General features: G+C 44.3%; 1 protein-coding gene across 6 annotated transcripts in view; it reads left to right on the forward strand.

Annotated features, from left to right (window-relative positions):
- Positions 1 to 20,160, forward strand: part of LOC146869127 (voltage-dependent L-type calcium channel subunit beta-1-like) — a 275,900-nt gene that overhangs the window by 41,673 nt on the left and 214,067 nt on the right. For all 6 annotated transcript variants that reach the window (XM_085623828.1, XM_085624074.1, XM_085624106.1 and 3 more), the window contains exon 2: positions 14,437 to 14,556. In XM_085623828.1, coding sequence (XP_085479954.1) covers positions 14,477 to 14,556 — 80 coding nt within the window. In that variant the 5' untranslated portion in view covers positions 14,437 to 14,476. The remainder of the gene's footprint in view (positions 1 to 14,436; positions 14,557 to 20,160) is intronic.

The following is a 20,160-nucleotide window of genomic DNA, read 5'->3' on the forward strand; positions in this document are numbered from 1 at the left end:
ACCCAGTTGTCTTGATAAACTACTGAATTTGAATCTAGGGAATTAATCAAACTAAACCATGCTCCACAGGAGCCATTGTGTGTGAACGGATACGGAAAGAGAGGCAGAACTCCCTTATAGTTCTGATAGGGAGGGAGTCGGCCACATATCCAACAATTGGTAGCATTGCTGGTCTGATGGGAATGATGTAACATACTAATGAAAGTGTTGTTGCGCAGTGCAAATCTATAAGACAACTCATGCGGAGGTAATTCGCTAAAAGAATGTTCAGCAGTAACATTGTAAGCACGCTTAGAAATAGGGTAATACATATGTAGCAATACACTGGTGATGATGATCAGAAAACTTAGAAAAAACAAAATTAATAATGTCACTATGCAGTGACTACGAAGTGTTTTACAGTACGCATGCTTTTTAAGCTGTATCTGTCGATTTCTCTCTCTATTTCGGTCTAGAGGATACATGTCAGAGACAAATTCAACCGATTCACCTTGGAGAGGACTTAAACAATCAAATTGTCTGACTTGCTAGACCTTAGTTTCAGTTTATAGAGTTCGTTCTCCGTCTGTTCAACCAAGGGGAGCTTTGAGTCTGTCTGTGAGGGAATGCAGGGCTGAGTGTTCACATCGAACGGTAGTCCATAAAACTTTTTGATATGGCTCGAGTGCAACCACCCTTTACGTCCCTCAATCTTCACGGCTGTCCTTGTAGTCAGTAAGACGAGCTTGGGCGACTGCCACCTAGGCTCCAGCTGGGTCTTCCGGTCGAAATTCCTCACAAGAACCAGGTCACCTGGAACCACGTCATGGGGCTTCACCTCAGTGTTATCGGGAAAAGCTGCAGCTACCTGTGAACGACAAGATTGTAGTGCAGACATCAAGGAAGCCAGGTAATCTGTCAGCATATTACAGTCAACATCAGTTATTTTACGAGGTATAGGCGTCCCCCACATATTTGGTGGTCTACCGAAGATCACCTCATACGGGGATAGCCCTGTTCGAGAATGTGCTACCATTCTCATGTAAAAGAGTGCAACTGGTAAGGCTACTATCCAATCAACACCTTTTTCTCTACATATTTTGGACAATCTAATTTTCAGAGTTTGATTATGGCGTTCCACGAGACCTGCTGTCTCGGGATGTCGGACACAGTGGAATTTCCATTGGTAACCTAACAAAAGTGAAACGTGTTTCATTAGTTCGGATGAGAATGGCTGGCCGTTATCTGAGTATACAACACGTGGTAAACCGTACCGTGGGAAGAATTCTCGAACTAACTGTTTGGCAGTAGTCGGGGCAGTGTAATCTGAAACCGGGTAGGCTTCTGTCCAACGGGAAAGAGCACAAACAACTACGAGAACATATTTGAATCCTCGACATCGTTCCATCTGGATATAATCCATCTGGAGGACTTCAAAAGGGTGATCAGGAGGTTGAAATCCACCCTGTTCTACGGGAATGCTTTTACCTGGGTTGAACTGACAACATATCAAACAGGTACGAACTTTTTGTTTAGCTGCTGCTCGTAAATGTTTGTTGAACCAAATGTGTTGAATGCTATCTAGCATAGCTTTCTCTCCTAGGTGCGCTGGACTATGTATTGTGTTAATGATGACTTGAACCATGGAGTCGGGAAGAAACCATATAGATTTTCCCTTTGTCATCCATCCTTGATCCGTTTGGATCCCTCCTAATTCAGTCCATTTCTTTATTTCTTCTGGTGTAGCATGTGTCTGTATGTCAATTACATCAAGGGCGGGATCCTTAACTGTCATGCAATGTGTTGGTGTCGGAACCATTGTCTTTGTCATGTCAGTTGTGTGAGTTTGAGCAGTCTGTTTAGCTGTTCTGTCAGCTAGGTCGTTACCCTGAGAAATGATATCGGTAACTTTCGTATGGGCTTTGCATTTCATAATAGATATTGCAGTGGGTAGATGAATCGCATCTAATAAAGCTTGAATGAGGGGTCCGTGTTGGATGTGGGCACCGTGAGAAGTTAAATAACCTCTCTCTCGCCACAGCACGCCGAAGTCATGGACGACTCCGAAGGCATAACGTGAATCTGTGTATATGTTGACTTTCTTATTTGTGGCTTGAATACAGGCTTGTGTCAGAGCGATGAGCTCTGCTGCTTGAGCTGACAAAGTGTTAATACAATTTGTTTCGATGACTTCAGTGTCTGTTGTGACTGCATACGCGGCCACTAACTCTCCTGTATTTGTTCTCATGCATGAACCATCTACATACAACGTCAGGTCTGGATCTGACAATGGGATATCTGTCAAGTCTTGTCTAGGTTTCGTCGTGATAGTAATGACTTCAATACAATCATGTGCTAATGGGTCTGTTCCATTTACTGGCAAAAGTGTGGCAGGATTCAATGTACTACAACGTCTGATTTCTATGTGTGGCTGAAACAATGTCAATTCGTAACCAGTAAGTCTTGCTATAGTCAAGTGTTGTGTTTGCGTTCGGTTCAGAAGAACCTCCACTGCATGTGGTACTTGTACTGTCAATTGATGTCCTAATACTATGGCATCGCTTTGTCTGATTGCTAAAGCTGTTGCTGCCACTGATTTCAGGCACGCAGGAAGAGCCTGAGCTACGGGATCTAATGTACTAGAAAAATAAGCACATGGCTTGTGTGATCCTGCTTGTTCCTGAGTGAGTACTGACAAGGCAGTACCTTCGCGTTCTGTAACAAAAAGTGTAAAATGTTTACTGTAACATGGTGTTGCTAAAACAGGTGCTTGACATAAAGCTTTCTTTAGGCTTTCAAAGGCATGTGTATGTTCTTGAGTCCAAGGGAGGACAGTCGATGTGGCTGCCTCCTGTGTTGTCAACTGAATGAGTGGTTTTGCTAGAAATGCGTATTGAGGGATCCACTGTCTACAGTATGAAGTGAGGCCTATAAAAGCCCGCACCTCCTTTTGTGTCTTGGGTGGTGGCATGTTAGCAATTAACTGGATGCGGTCGGGTGTAAGCTGTCTTCCCTCCTTGGACAGCAAGTGCCCAAGGTAAACAACTTGCTGGACACAGAATTGCAGCTTAGAAGGGGACACCTTGTGCCCCTTGTCGGCTAGAAATTGTAAAACCGTCAGTGATGCTTTTTCACATTCAGGTTCACTTCGAGCGGTGATCAGCAGATCATCGACATATTGAAGCAGGGCAGTGTTAACTGGCATGTGGATACTGTCAAGTTCTCGTTTTAGTGCTTGGCTATAGATGCTGGGGCTTTCTGTGAATCCTTGAGGTGCGCGTGTGAATTTAAAACTTCGTCCATTTAAACTGAATCCGAACAAGTATTGACTTTCCGGATCGATTGGGACGCTAAAGAAGGCATTCTTGAGGTCAATTACAGTAAAGAACGTTGCTCCTGAATCAATAGCTGTTAGTAATGAAGAGATATCTGGGACCACGGGGTATTGTGGTACAATGCATTTATTTAATTCGCGCAGATCAATAACTAATCGATATACTGGCGGAGCTTTTGGATCAGTTCTTTTAAGAATCGGAATTATCGGGGAGTTACATACATTTGAGTCGGTTTCCACAACCACTCCTTGTGCAATGAGCTCGTCAATGATTTGCAGTAAAGCCACTACAGCATCTGGTGGTAACTTGTATTGTCGCATTCGTGGTAGTACCACTCCTGTTTTTAGTGTGACTCGATATGGTGTAATGTTCATGCAACCAACATTAGTGGGGCCTTGTGCCCATAAATGTGTAGGTAAATTCTGCAGCCGGTGATCCATGTCTCTGGACACGTAGTGACCTTTGAAGTCACGTAAAAATAATCGTACTCCTTCCGGAGAACAACATATTATAGCTCCTAGAGCTTTCAATGTTTTTATACCTAACAGGTTTTCTGGACATGATTTAGTAAGCAATAAATCTGTAGTTCGTGTCAATGGACCAACCGTAAGTGGAAGGGGTTGCGATACTTCATTAATGATAGGCTTTCCTGAGAATCCAAGGGAAATATTCTGTGAGCCTGAGAGGGGTGCCCCTGGAACTTCACTGCGTCGTATAGTTGTTCTGCTTGCCCCTGTATCAAGTAAAAACTTTCTGTCTTCCCCTAATAGTTCACTATGTACATAAGGTCCCTCTTGATCTACAGGAACCTCGATAAGGGGTAAGCCAACTTCCCTCTCTAGGCTATTTCATGTGTATCGCTGATAATCGGGATAATCTGCTTGTGCATACTGATACATCTGTTGCGTTGTTGCTTGTGTGGCAGCAATAGGCTGCTGCTGTGATGTGGCTACGGTCTGTTGTGGAGCTGCCTGTTGCGGAGCTGGCCTAGATTGCACATGCTGAGGTACTTGTTGTTGGATCTGATCTTGTCTAGGTGGACGTGGTCTCTCTTTGGTTTTACCCGTAGAGATATTATGTTTCAGAACCGCACAATCGTGTATATAATGACCTGGCTGTTTGCAATAGTTGCATGTCCATTTTACAGGACCTGCTGAATCACTGGACTGTGTCGTACCCTTTCTGTGACCGTCAGCTGGAACTGACTGAGCAACAAGCATTTTCATTTTCGTGTCTTTCATACGTCTGTGTTCATGTTCTTGTTCCTCTCTAATTCTATTGTGGTGATATTGTAACATTTGTAACATCTGTGACGGGGTGTTACCTTGCCAGGTACTCTCGAATTTCAATACTCTATTCTTAACTTGGGGCAGGGAATTTTCAACTAATTTTGTCACAAACAGATGTGGATATGACTCGCTACTTGCTTTTATGCCACTATTTATACCAAAACATTTTTCAAATCGGGAATAGAAATCACTAGTGTCTTCGTCTTGTTTTTGCTTACAGGCTGAGATTGCACCCCAGTCTTCCTTTTTCGTACTTAATAAGCGTGGCAATACTTGCACTAGTAATCCTGGTAGTGCTGTAGTCTTGTCCCCAAGCCCTGATCCTGCAGCTCGGGCCTTTTCTTCTGTTTCTAATGCTGTCCAATCTATCTTTTGGTCTCCCACCTCCCAATCCTTTTCTTTGAGTTTTTCGTAAATACCAGCAGGCATTAGTACTTTTAATATTTTCATAATGTCAGGGTAGGTATACTCTCCCATGAGTAACATGTCTTTGATCTCACGGTGGAAACCCGCTGGGTCTTTGTCATGGCTAGGTACTACTTTCTTCATCTCTAATAATTCAATTTTAGTTATAGGTGTGTACACAAACACGCGTTTGAAATTATCGTCATCAATTTTGATAGGGTGTACTTCGCGTAAGGGATTCTGTCTATCCATGTAATACGTTGTTCTTTCCTTGATGGGAACTGAGACATGTTCTGGGCATACGAAAACAATATACTGGTTTTGAAATTCTAGAATTTCTTTAATTAAATCAGTACCTGAACCTCTCCATCTATTCGTGAGTAATTCTGTCAATATGTCAGGTAGGGGACCAGGATCGGAGTGTTGGCTTTTATATAATATAAGGAGTTGTTGAATCATGTATATACCAGCTAAACGCTGTTCGTCTGGGGTAAGGTTCAAAAACGTGTGTGCTAGTGCATCATCACTGTATTTTCCGGGACTGTCAGCCCATAGTACTGCTGACCTGGCTAATTCTTGTTCATCCATGGAATCGAGCATATGATACCCCCTTCGGTCTCGGAGTAATTTATCAGCGGCTTGAAATAGGTGTTCAGGAGACCTTATATTTAACATAGGGGTTTGGAAATTTCTGTTACATTCTGGGCGTATCGGACGTATTGGATCATTAAAGCATCTAGTATTATTAAGAGATCTTCCTCTACCTACATAAGCCATTGTTTCTAATTGTCCTGCGGCCATTTCTGATTCTTGCTCCTCCTCTCCCTCTGATTCAGTTCTGTCTGCCTCTAATCTGTCTTTATGTATTCGTTCTACTTCTTTGCGGATCTTTCGGTACATGGCGACTATACACGCCTGTCTATCATGTTTCCCGTCTGATATATTCTGACCCCATTTGGCGAGTTTCTGCATGGTATCATGATCTCCCTCAGGCCTGTCTTGGTTCCTGATCACGCAGTTTATGAAGAAGCGTAACAGTTGTCTCTGTACATCCACTTTCTGGTATTCCATGGCTTCGTTAATACTTTCAGGGCCTCGCCCTGATTGGACAAAGTGATATATATTGTCTAGATGCTCAACCATTCCTGGTATCGTCGTTAAATACATTGTAGCTCGTCGTATACGTAGTGATGACAGTAACAGTCTGTCCTGTTTACCTGGCACTGGATCATATCTACAATCCACAAGATGGTCTTTAAACATGTCGGAAGTTGCTAGTTGGGGTGTACGTTGGCATGCTAATTCTCTAAGGGACAATTTATTTCCTCGCGGTGGCGTGGCAAAAATGTCTGTCGTACCTCCCATCGCACCGTCTGAGGTGCTGGGCACGAAAGGATTTGTCGGATGTAAGATAGAAAATGTAGATGCGGGAAAAGCGGTAGAAACAGATGGACCTGTGGGAATGTGCGTAGGAGTTTGTTGTCGCGGGGATACAGACGGATGATCTTGGCGTTGAACACCATCGGCAAGCGGTGTGTGTGGTGTGGTATTAACATATTCGGGAGCTACATCGTCTAAATAGGAGGAAAGGAAAACATCTTTTGCTGTTTTGGGATGTGCTTTTATCGGGAGCAATGGAGGTGGCAAGTCTTTCGGTATTTCCGGGGTAGCCTTAGGTAACCCTTCGGCCAGAAGAGGATACATACCATTCATAAGGGTGTTTCTTTGTCTGTCTACTTGTTCTGCTTTTACTCGGGTACCTTCCTCAATTAATATATTTTCTCGGGCTTTATTTGAATTCTCCCTACTTTTCTCTTCCTGTCTGAGCGCTTTTTCTGTACGTCTATATGATTCTTTACGCCATAATTCAATGGCATCTTTCTGTGACTGTCTGGCTTTCTTTTTCCATAATTCTTCTTCTACTCTCATGATGCAATCTGCATCCCAGGTCCCAGCTGCGGGCCACCTCTGACTTTCTGGTAAATCCTTGGTGTAGTCCACCCATAAATCAAGAAATAATACGGCGTCTAGGCCATGCTTATGATACATAAAGTACCCTGGAGTGTCCCTAGGTGGAATGGGAACAGCTTCTTCGAGTACCCCTTTTCTAGTTTTGATCTGTCTTAATTTTGAAAAGAGCGGCATTTTAAGACCTGATTACTTAGCCTTGAACACACTTAATACAATAAACACAATAATGGACAGTCATTCACACCACAATATGTAGAACGTATTAAAACATTTAACATTTAACATTTAACGCACAGTGATAACTAATAGGAAGCTAGTTACTGGCATAATACTAACACTAGATGATACTGAATTATATACAAGACATACTAGATATACTGCTAAACAGTACAGATACACTGCTGAAACAGTGCAGACCGGATTTGTGTACCCAAACCCGTCTTGACCGGCACAAACTATGTGCACGTCTAAATGCCTCCCCGGCAACGGTACTCACCGGGTAGCACGGAACGGAAGGCCTCGGAACTGGACTGGACTGGACCGGACTCGACTCGACGCGGAACTTCGGAACCTGGTGGGCCTCTGTATACCTCGGATCTTGCTCTCTCAGCTAGGCTCTGGTCGGGATACTTCGCACTTCTCACCGCCTCGTCTGGGCGTTGATCGCAGCCTCAGTCACCCCCGCTTGGCCGGAGGGAGATACAGGAAATCCTGCGGGTACGCGTTGTTATCCGTCCAGCTGTGGCAGGAGACCGGGCCTGCAATGCACCTCCGGCGCGTGAGATGAGAAAGTGTCCCTGTTCGGGCGCCAATTTCTGTGGTAAATATTTAATTACCTGTACTATTTTTGATGCGGTAAAATCTAGTAAGAATAACTCAGTAAAATAAGAGGCAGAATCCGTGGTATTAGAGGTTCTGAAAGGCTTTATTCCTCTATAAAGGAATTATGGTTCGAACCATAGGCATCAAATTCCATCACCACGAGGGTTCAGGAAGGGAAGGCAATACATTATTGACAAGTAATCATATATATATGAAATGCATTACAGTAAGACAGATGCAGGAGGCGTAACAGCTGATAAGACAGATAAGAATACACATACGTAATGAAAAAGGCATACATGTAGGCGTAAACTAGAAACGTCATTAAACATGATGTCACAAGTGGGTGGATCCATAAGAGAATCCTGCAATGTCAGCAGAAATAATTGGCAGAGATGCGCGCGCAGCCGCATGACGTGTGATTGACGTGCAACTAGAGGGTGAAGGGGACTTGACATTTAGCTCTACATGTGGAGACAGAAGTCTGGGGGGTCAAGTCAACCTAAATCCCAAATCATATCTAATATCTTATGTTTAAAGAACTGTGTTATCCAAAAGGAAAGGTCTCTCGGACGAAATCTATTCTATACTGACTGTTGGTGCGTGTACAAGCGTCTAAGTGTCTACATGAGATGCGAGGGGGCAGGAATCTTCCATGGTAACAGGGGCTATGAATTACTTACATGAGGACAGTGAGGCCGGGCCCTTAGCTCGGTAGCTGGAAGAATGTTTACCTAAACTACTAGACAGGAATGCATTGGGTGAGGAGCGGAGCAGATAATCTTGAAGGTGAAATACAGTTTTTGGCAGGCAACAGGCCGTGCAGGGAGTAGGACAAAGTTCATGGATACAGATGCGAGCTCAGACTGGAGCTGTCAGAGGTAGAAGGCAGGAAAAGGCTTGATGGCAGAATTCAGGGCCTACTCGCCTGAACTGTAAAATGAGGAAAGTGAACCACATAAAGTCGGTGGCCTTTCATACTTAGGAACGGAATATCTGACCCATTCATGGCGGATCTGAAAGAGGACATGTTAACGGTGGACGCACATGTATTTGCGTCTTCATAACTGGAACTGGAGGGAACATACATGTACTTGTAGCATATACATGGAGCCGTTGGGGTCTAAGATAGGGGACATAACTGATCATAAAATTCATATTTCCTCACTATTAGCATTCGAAAGTCTTCAGGAAGGTCCTGGGTCACCCCCATAATCATTGGTTTATTTAGGAAATCTTCTCATAGAACAGAATAAAAAGTGTGGATTCATCATAGTGTGAGTAAAAATATCACAAATATTACCAAACAGAGCACAGTTTTATTAAATGTCATATTGCCTTCTCATCTAAGCACGATCCCACTATATGGACGTTGATTCTGCCTACTCTATGCTAATGATCAAGAACAAACTATTATTAATGAATAGGGCACAGTGAGCTAGTGGAAGGTCCTTGGAAAAGATACAGTATTGTGAACATGCTGGAAAGGTTTCGCCAAGAACTCTGCTTGACCGTGGGCTGCAGAAATAATGAAGTGTGAAATGTGCAGAGGGAAGCATCCAGTTTGAAAAACATGGCTACCCGGTCCAAATTGAGACATAAACATAAATCCACAGCTCAGTATGACATAGCCATCTAACCAAGGACAGTACCAGAATACAGTACTTGTAAGACATCTGTAAAGATGATCGGCTCATGGTATATATTAAAATGGTTTCTTCTCTACGCAAATATGAGTCCTATATAGTGGAGGAAAGACCAGCAACTGCGGAGGAACTCTCCCCTCAGATCAAACCGTAACATACGATTCTAAGTTATGAACATTCTTAGACCCTCATCATATCATGTAAGGACAGGAATAATATACATTCCTCACCCCAAAAATATTTATGAGCATACAAAACATCTAGCTACCACAAAAAAGTGATAAGCAGTTGGGTTTGTGTTTGGGTAACCATAAAAAGAATACGGATATACCTCATAATCCTTCTTCCATGCAGGACTTTTCTTGATACGCACTCCTAGCCTTGTCGAGAGAGAGAACTTGGTTGTAAGTAGCATTTGCATTACTGTCAATTAATTTGTCGTTAGGGCATTCATAAACCTTTATAGCCTTTCCTTTATTCCAAGAATGACTATTAATCAACTCCGTCACAGATATTCCAACCTTCTTCACCAGCAAACATCTGGAAAATTGGAATAATCCCTTTCTTCCGGTTTTACCTAACCTTACTCTCACCAAATCGCCAATTGTAAAACTTTTCATCATTATCCTTTTGTCTTCCAACTTACATTTATTCACACATTCTGTCACCTCTTGATGTCCCATCATCCAGGGTTACTTCAGATAAGAACAAGGCCGGTTTCCTTTCATCTTCTCAAATGGTGACTTTTCTCCTTCACCTTTAGATGTGACGCGATAAGCCCAAATTAAATCAGTCACAGCTTTAAGTCAATCACTACCTTCTCTTACAGGCAACCGTATTCCCTTTTTTAACACACTGTCGCACTTCTCAACCATGCCATTACTTTGCAGAAAATATACTGAAATACATAAAAGTTCAATTCCATGGTTCTTCAAGAATTCTTTAATTTCTTATGGATCTAGCTGCCCCCTATTATTTGTAGCTAATTCCTTGTGTAAATATTTCCATCAACAACTTCTTGACTTTCGTTGTGGGCAGACAAACGTGACCCACAGCCACTGCAACCAATCATCATTATCCGCCAGCCTTGCACAGAGTTTGGGCCACCAAGGTGAAATGGTCCTGAGATGGCCAGTGCTATCTTCTCCCTAGATTGTTTTAGGCACAACAATGTCCTCATTAGCTGACAATGTTGTCTTAGGAATTTATTGTGATTCATCAATCTAGGTGCAGGTAGTATATATGCTCACACTTTCTCTTTCATACACCTATCAACAGCTGGCCACCAAAATCAGATCGACATGTATGTTTGGTTCCATTCCTGCCCGGTTGTCCATAATCCTTCTTCTTAAATTACTGGGAACAACCAACAGCTCACCCCAATATACTACACCAGCTTAGTGTGAAATGTCATTCGCCACACCAGAATACTGAAGCAACTCATTGTCAAGATGTTTCTTCATGAGCCAACCCACACATAGGTACTCACCACCCACTCAAGTGTTTCCTCCAATCAGGAGCTTCCTACCACTCTTGAGAAACCTCCCTGGCCCAGCTATCATCATATCTTATTCAGCATCAAACTTGCACAGTTCATGACCTTGAACTGACAAACACGAAAGACAAACAGCAGTGACATTCTTACTACCTGGAACATATTGTAAATCAAAATTGTACTCTTGCCACTTACAAAGTACTCTGTGTTATCCCGCCTCCCCTTTCTGATGACAAAAGCTCAACTAACGGTCGATGGTCTGTGTACACTGAGAACTCACACAGATTGTCAACAAAATTCCACTCCCCACCAACAAACCAGGGCTTTCTTTCTAATCGTGGAACATGTCTTTCTTTTCTGTAACTGAAAGCAGCCTAGATGCAAATACAACTGTTTCTAACCCAACCCCGCTCATCCACAGAGCCAGAGCAGGCGGAAGATCGTTCTCTCACATTGCAGCCAAGACCTGGAACGAGCTCCCGGCAGACATCCGATGCGCCCCCTCCCTGAACACCTTCAGGAAGACCCTCAAGACCTGGAACGAGCTCCCGGCAGACATCAGATGCGCCCCCTCCCTGAACACCTTCAGGAAGACGCTCAAGACCTGGCTCTTCAGCTGAATGAAGCCGCGCACCCCCCATCTCAGCGCCTTGAGACCCTCACGGGCGAGTAGTGCGCTTATAATCCCCTGATTGATTGATTGACCCCTATGACCCTGAAGCAAAACAGCCCCTGCATCAACACCGCTGGCGTTTGTCATAATTATCAACTTGCAAAGGTGTCACACAGTCTCGATGATGGGGCTATCGCCGCATCATCCTTTAACAAACTGCATTCCTTTTTGCATTATTCGTTCCATTCGTATCTCCTATTTTTAACAACTTCCTAATATTGTCTTCCTTGTTCGAAGATATAAGACTATATCTTGCATAATATTCCGCCATTCCCAAGAATGACAGCAACTAATATGTGTCTTTGGGAGTGTGAGCATCGATAGCAGCTTTTACCAAGCAAGCTTAGGAGTAACTGCACCTTCAAGAATGGTGATCACCTAATGTATCATGCTCCTTCTTGGTCGCCTCCAATACTAGGATATTGCACCAGTTGATGCGTGATTCTTGGAAAAATGGCAGATGCGGGAGTCCAAGTACCTGCAGTCTTTATTGCTCGTAACCCGTAGCCCACCTCCACTTTAGCTGGACAGGACACCTAATGCACTCTCACTTGGGTGGACTTTTGAGTCCTCTCGATAGGGTAGGGAGGAATGGTGACAATAAGTCCTTGGGGACTTGATTGGGTGACTTAGGCATGGTTTGGCAGTGCATGCTGCTGGTGTTGTCCTTTGAATTTCTTTAATGTGTGGCAAAAAAGTCTTCATGTCCCAGGGAACTGATCCTAAAAGAAGCGATACAGTAAGCAACTTTACGTTATTCGCTCAAGTCAAATATGGTTTCTTAAACTTTACTGCTATTTATCCATATGCTTCACATCATCTATTTTTGTTTTACCCCTAGATATTAAATTGTTAATGGACGATGCGCCTCTCGCCGTCCCTTCTACAGGGCTCTTTAAGACCTGGCACGTTTTTCTGAGCTTTTGTGTCTCTCGATGCATATAATGCATCTCAGATGCAACTGGACTTCAGGTACCAGAGTAAATGGAGCGCTATAAAGGAAGCTAATGTGTCTCAAGCTTTGCATATTTAATGAAAGACTGATCAGTTTCAGATCTTATATAAAAGTGCATACTTTCTGTGGCTTGTGTGAGCATCTTGTGGGTTGTAAATTCGGTTTGTGGTGTACCACAAACCACTCCTGGGTCTGGTCTGTAGAACATATGCCCTAGCTGCCTAGCACATCGTGGGATAAGCCATAATTATAGCTGAACTTATGAGAGCATCTGTTTTTAATTTTTTTTTTTTTTTATTAAAGCTGTTTTCATAGCCTGGAGCTAGCCATAACGCAACCGAGCTCTTTAAATATAATATCTTAATGGAAGTTGGTGTAGTTCATGATCCAATTAAAAGTCCTTCAGAGGAGATGTGTTATATAAAAATGTTGGGGTTGTCCAGTAGTAGTAGACTGCAGACCTAGGGTTATTGAAAAATACCTTTTTTTATGCCTGCCAGGAATTCACAGTGATTCCTGGTGGACGTAAGTACGTTCACTAATGCAGATTCTGCGCAATACGTCCTGAAAGAGCTATAGGAGTAAATCCCACTCAAGTGATGTTAGGTGGGTGTTGGGAATGCTCACAAACGCGCGTTTGTGGGTGTTTTCAAACACTTCTCCAACTCCTTTCCAGGCTGGAAATTGCCTGTTACTCCCCTCCAAGGATGAAAGGGGCAAAGGCTCACCCCCAGATTTCCTGGGGGTAGAAGGGAAAAGCTTTCTTCACAGAAACAATGTTTTCACCCCCACAGAGAAGATGCAACCGTGCATTTGCCCCGGCGGTTCCGTTCCCCGTGGTTTTCTGTGCTCTGTAAACCCTGCATAGCAGCAAAAGGAGTCGCAGGATCGACATTTCCAGCAGGAAGGCTGGAGACCTGCGCCCAGTGCAGCTTTCCACAGAGACTCCTGGGAATGGCGGGGATACCATGAGGATTTAAAAGTACATTCAGTTGCAGAGCTAAATCTCCGCACACAATGTTACTCTTGTATTGGTGAAAAGGCAGGCCCAGGCCCCTTATAATCTTATTCTCAAAAATGTTGTGCATTGAAATTGTGCTTGGGTGAAAGTGTCATCTACAGGTGCAAGTTACAGGCCATCATTTATAGAATTAGAATCTGCAGGAATTTGCTTTTTCAGATGAATTTTCACGTGTTGTGAAAGGAATATCCGTTATTTATAAACACGTTTTTTGTTTTTTTTTAAAGGGAGATCAAAATGTCTTCCGCTCATACTTCCTCTTGTGACAGGAAATGTGTGTGACCGTACATAACCTCCACGTCCCTTGGCATTTTTTTTAGACTATGAGATGCTGCTAGGGTTTGTTCCAGTTACATCACTTTACTGTTATTTTATATTGTTTTATTGTGTTGATGAACGCAGTACCTGGCTTCACCCACTCGTTTTCCATCACTCCGAAATCCTATTATTTGAGGCCAGCTAGTGCGAGCTGTAAGTAGCCAATAGGACGTATGGGCCCTATCATCCCAGCAAACCTGCTTGGTCTGTCAAGTTTGTCATTTGGACTACAGGGTGTGCCAGCGGCAACTCAATTTGGTAATTACTTTCAGCAATTGCAGCACATTTTTCTGTCTCTGGATGTCTTCCAGCATCCCGTTTGTTACCCCATAGACCTCATAAGATGTCCCACAAATGTGATATGTTGCTTAGGTGCACAGTAAAAGCCCAGAAGTAAAAGTGGGGCTGGTACTTGGGTTTAATGTGTCTTTTTGCTCTCTTTGTTATCTAAGGTTCTGATGGGGGTGGGAGGGTCATCGTATCTGTACTCCCTTGTTTGATCGTGTTCCTCTCGTCTCTCTTTGAAGGGGTCTGCAGAATCCTGCACCGGCCGCCCCTCAGACTCCGATGTGTCCCTGGAGGAGGACTGTGAAGCCCTCAGGAAGGAGGCCGAGCGACAGGCTGTGGCTCAACTTGAGAAGGCCAAGGTGAGTGCGGCACTCTCTCTCATGTGTGCGATGCTGTGGCCGCCATTTTAAGAGTAAAGTCTCAGGCCCTCGTTGCCCCTGAGAGGGAGTTTGCGCTTTGTGGGAGCGATGACTCCTGACCTCCAGAGAAGCTCCCATCTCGGTGATACCTCAGAATACTGAGCGAAAGGCATCTAGCGAGAGCACGTTTGACAACATGCACCTCACGCATGCGCATGAGGTCTCTTCAGAACCCTATGTGACTGGATACTCTCCCAGTATAGCACACACAGGGACTCCTATATCTAGTGTTCACTCAAGTCGATTCCTAATCTCAGTACACACATGCGCTACCCATTGAAGGTCCACATCCCATTGGTGTACGCCAAGTTTTGGCGTCATCGCCTCATTGTCATCGCTTCCTCTTCTCCACACACACAATGCTCTGCTTTCAAGAGGAAACGGTTTTTATTTTGACAGAAATGATATATTAAAAATGCAGAACTGAAATATGATAATTGCGCACGCGCCACCGCTCTGAACTCGCTATTGGCAGAAGCTTCTTTAGCAGCAATCACAGCCGGGACAGTCTCTCCTGCCTTTGCAGACCTCCATTGGTCACTATTGGACCAGTTTTCTCTACAGAACTGCTCTGAGCTTGGATGGAGGGCACCCTTGAAGTCGAGCCACACATTTCCCATTCGATTGAACCTCGACTTCTGACCAGGCTATTCCAAGACATTTACCATTTTGATCCATAGCCATTCCAGTGTATCTTTAGCTGGTCGTTGTCAGGCTGAAAGGTGAATTCCTATCTCAGTTTCCTCTTTCTTACAGTGGACAGAAAGCAGCCTCATTTGAAGAGAGACTTCTTCATGGCACATTGATGCCACCACCATGCTTCACAGTAGAGTTGGCGCTACACTTGCTGAGTTTGTGACAAACGTAACACTGCTCATTTAGGATGAAATGATACACTTGTGTTTGACAGACCATACAATGTTTTTCACATGACTTACTTCAAATAGGATTCAAGGAGGGCTTTCTTGTGTAATGGCTTCCTTCTTGCCACTCTAGCGTACAGGTCTGATTTGTGGAGTGCTTTGCATATTGTTGTTGCACAGACTATGACCATTGTTGACTATACAACTTGTAGATGGTTCAGAGTTGCCATCGGCTCATGGTAGCCATTCTGATTGGCCTCCTTCTTACATATGAATTCAGTTTATAGAGAGAAACTGGCAGATTCTTCGCAGTTCTATATACTTTCTACGTCTTACTAATTTTCTTTTTTTTTGGTTTAAACAATTTTTATTAAGGAGAAAGCACAGAGTCCTCGTTAAATATCACATTGTAGTCCAAAGAACATACATTACAGTACATCGACTTTTGCTTGTTACAAAAATTATTGACTTGAAGGGTCACCAAACCTGTTTCTTCTCATCGCCATATCTTCTGTTGGAGAAGTACAAGTTTCCCCCCCAAAGGCATTCCATCCTCCCCATTTTATTATCTCATTTCTTAGGGCAGCCTCTTTCTTTATAGACCTCTTTCTCTGCAATCAGACATCTATCCGTCTCCGCCACCCGTCCGACCGTCAGTGACCTGTTGTTTGATCCCCATAGTATTGCTATAGCTTGCTTGACCAGCAGGTATCCCAATGCCACCCATTGCTGCTCCACTTCTGTCAAGTCGATGACCTCTCATATATTTAAAATCCCTAATCGCGGTGAGAATGGAATGTGCTTTCCCAACGTGTCTGTCATTTTCTTGGTTGTCCTGTCCCATATTGGACGTATATGCGGGCCGTCCCACAGGACATGATAAAAAAGTACCTTCTTGGCCACAGCCCCTGAGACAGCGCATTACTACGGCTACCTATTTTGGCCAAGAGTCCACCTGAAAAGTAGGACCTGTGAAGTATTTTCAGTTGTATGAGGCGGAAGCTTTTTCCCTGGGGGACATTAGTGCTGCCTGCCAGTCCGCATTTTCCAATAGCCCCATGTCTGTCTGCCATCTGTCGCGAAGAGATTGAAAGGAGGCAGGTACGTTTTTTTTTAAATTTATTTTTTTATTATTTTATTTTCCATTTCAATAATACAATACAAACAAATCTTAAAAATGAGGATGATAAAAAAAAAAGGGGGATTAAGAATGCGAAAGAAAAATAACATCAATAAGGGCTCAGTTTCCACTTTGCAACATGATACATATATAATAAAAACAAGATCCACATGATCACTCCATCTGAACATAGGTTGATTGATGCACCTCCACATTGACGAATCACTACCAACAACCGGAGCGAGCAAGACTGTGCAACCAAATTAGTGTATCTCTCGTGGGATAGCAAAGTCAAAGGTTTAACATTCCAGCTGCCCTGGGCAGGTATCTTGTTAACATGTAACTCACATTTCCCGATAACGTAGCTATGTTTATTGTGTCATCGGATCACCCTCTGCCATTAAAATTCTTTGGTCGACTCCTAGGGGGAAGAAGCTCACTGTATGCTTCTGTTTGCGTGTTGCAATATAGCATGTCACTAGTCCATTGTTTCAGCGTGGGGAGGGGGCGCCTGGACCAGTGCATCGCCAAGACATGTTTGGCAACAAGGAGCGCCATGTCCACCAGGCGCCTAATGGGTTTCTGTATCTTCTTGGAGTAACTTAGTAATGCTAGTAGCGGGTCTGGGCTAATATCTACCTGCGTTATTGCCTGAATTTCGGTGAAGATTTGTGTCCAAGGAGTCAGGTAAGTTATTGCAGAGTTTATGGTAAGTGCAGGAGACCGCATTAGCCAAGAGTGGTTCTGTGAGCAATCGGTCCTCCAGGGGTGGAAGCTCCTTGTGCGAGAGTATGTCTACTTTGTAATTCCTTAAAGGTGAGAAGTTTCCCTTTGTGGACCAGGTCCCCTATAGTAGTGATGCCAATGGTGTCCCATTTGTCAAATACCTTGTGGAAGCACAGTGTTCCCACCTGCTGCGAGGACCACAACGGTGTGGCTTTTGTGAATTTATCGGCCCACCCTAGGCATTTAGTGGCTTTACGCCAAATGGCCACAGTTTGTGACATTGGTCCTAAGTAGCGACCTCTTTAAACTTTACTGTAAAGGGCACCGAAATATCCCTCTCGCCCCATTTGGTATTGTTCTAGGTGGAAAGCCGGGTTTGTTGGGGATCCGTAGATCCATTGATTAACGGCCACCAGTTGTGAGGCCCTGTAGTAGAGGCGTAGCTCCGGAAGGGCAATTCCTCCGTCATACCACCCCTTGGTGAGCTACTGGATGGAGACACAGGGTGTATTCCCGTCCCACAGCAGGGTACGGAGTTCCCCCTCTATGGTGGTAAAATAATTGTCGGCTGTAGGGAATGGGCAGTTTTGAAGTATATATAGAAATTTGGGAAGTGCAAGCATTTTAAATAGGGCCGCCCAGGAGGGATAGGGGCAGCGACCTCCAGTGTCTAACATCTTCCTGCAGCTGCTTTAAGGGGCCCAGAAGGTTATGTTCATAGAAGAGTTTGGGGTCGGCTGTATTAAATATGCCCAAGTACTTAAAACCTTCAGTGACCAGTTCTATAGTGTATCCGCGAGGTTGGCGAAGTGGAGGGCCGTGCAGCACGTACAGTACAGATTTGGACCAGTTAATAGTATACCCTGCGTATTTACCAAAATTTGTGATGACATTAAATAAACTATTGATGGGGATCCGGGGGACGCTAGGTATATCATGTCATCAGTGTAGAGTGATATTTTGTCCACTATGTCTTCACTCCACCTCAGTCCCCGTATCGAAACATCCCGCCCTATCCAGTGGGCCAACGGTTCGAGGGTCAACGCAAATAGTAAGGGGGATAGGGGGCAGCCCTGCTTAGTCCCTCTTTGCAAGGCAAATGTGGGTGATGTATATTTGTTCACCCTGACCTGACAACTCATTGTAGAGCAATGCCACCCATTGTCGTAATCGTGGGCCAAACCTCGCCAACACCTCGAAAAGAAAGGGCCATTCTATTGAGTCGAACGCCATAGTGGCGTCTAAGGACAGTATAACCGCATCTTCCTGCAGATTGGGCTGTCTACCCAGGACATTATGGACCCGACGAATATTGAGGGCGGCATTTCGACCAAGTACAAATCCTGATAGTACTTCCATCTCTAGTCCATGAAGACCAATGATTAGCCAGGATGCAAGAAGTTTGGACGACACCTTGGCCTCTGAACTAATTAGGCAGATGGGCCTATATGAGCCACAATTAACCACTAATTTGCCCGGTTTGCAGATGACAACTGTAGAGGCCAACTGTTGGTCCAAGGGAAGAGTGCCTCTCTCCAGACCCTCGTCGTACATGTTTTTTAGGTGGGGAGCTATTTTAAGGGCCATCCCTTTAAGGAATTCAATGGGAATCCCATTAGGCCCCATTGCTTTCCCAGAGTTAATAGCAAAGATAGCTTTACAGATTTCGTCTGCAGTTATGTCTGCGTCTAAGGTGTCTCTGTCAGTATCTGAGAGTGTAGGCTGATTCATTTCTCCCAAGAGCTGACGAGAGTCTTCAGAGGAGGACGCAGTCCTAGAGGTATATACGGTCTCCAGGTGATCTGCAAATGTCTCCGCTACCTCCCGAGGGTCAGTTATCCGCCTCCCATCCTCAAGTAAGATTTCAGGAACCCATCGAGCCACCTGATCCCGTCTTTCTAGCCATGCTAGCATCTTGCCAGCACGTTCCCCGAGTTAGTAGATTCTATGGCGTGTCTGAAGCAACCTGGCCTGGGTCTTTTCCCGTGCCAGGGCTTTGTACTCTAGCTGTTTGTTTCGGAGTCTGTGGGCTGTGGCTTCAGTGGGAGAAGTATTATGTTCCGTCTCGAGGAGGAGTAAGTCACTGTCCATCTGGGTCAATTGTTCGCTGTGATTTTGGATATATCCGATTTTTAGAGCCAGGGCACGTCCCTTAATTACTGCCTTATAGGCCTCCCAAATAGTATTTGCCGAGTCAACAGAGCCAACATTTTCAGTGAAGTAGTGGTTCGTGCGTTCAGCGAGGTCATCTTTGATATCTGGAATTGTAAGGAGCCATGGGTTGATGATTACGGGGCCTCGGGCCAAACGTTGGTGAAAAGTGAGTTCAACCCTGAGGGGAGAATGGTCGGAGATGTCTCTTGGGGGCCCCTGGGGATGCTGGAAATGACCTATGTCTGTGAGAAACGTAAGGAAATAATCAATGCGGGACATACTTTTATGTGCGTTGGAATAATGTGTGAAATGAGATACACCAGGATTCAGCGTTCGCCATATGTCTGTAAGACCCATTGCTTGGGCGAAGTCAGCCATGTTATTGTTACGGCGGGAAGATGATTTTTGAGGGTGTCTATCAATGAGTATCTTGCCTAGATCTTGTAGTGCTGTTTTACCCAGCGCTGGTGGGAGGTAGGCCGAGATTATATTCAGTGATTTGCTCTCCCATGTCGCCTCTAGAACAGCAAATCGCCCCTGTGGGTCGGTCTAAATACAGGTGGGTGTAAGGGCCAGACTCCTGCGAATGAGAATACCTACACCTCTAGATCCAGACGTAAATCCGGCATGAGCCACTAGTCTGTACCCCCATCTGTGGAGAGCTTTACAACTGTTACCCGC

Source organism: Triturus cristatus, chromosome 1_1 (genome assembly GCF_964204655.1).
Source record: "Triturus cristatus chromosome 1_1, aTriCri1.1, whole genome shotgun sequence".
NCBI classification, from domain to species: Eukaryota; Metazoa; Chordata; class Amphibia; order Caudata; family Salamandridae; genus Triturus; species Triturus cristatus.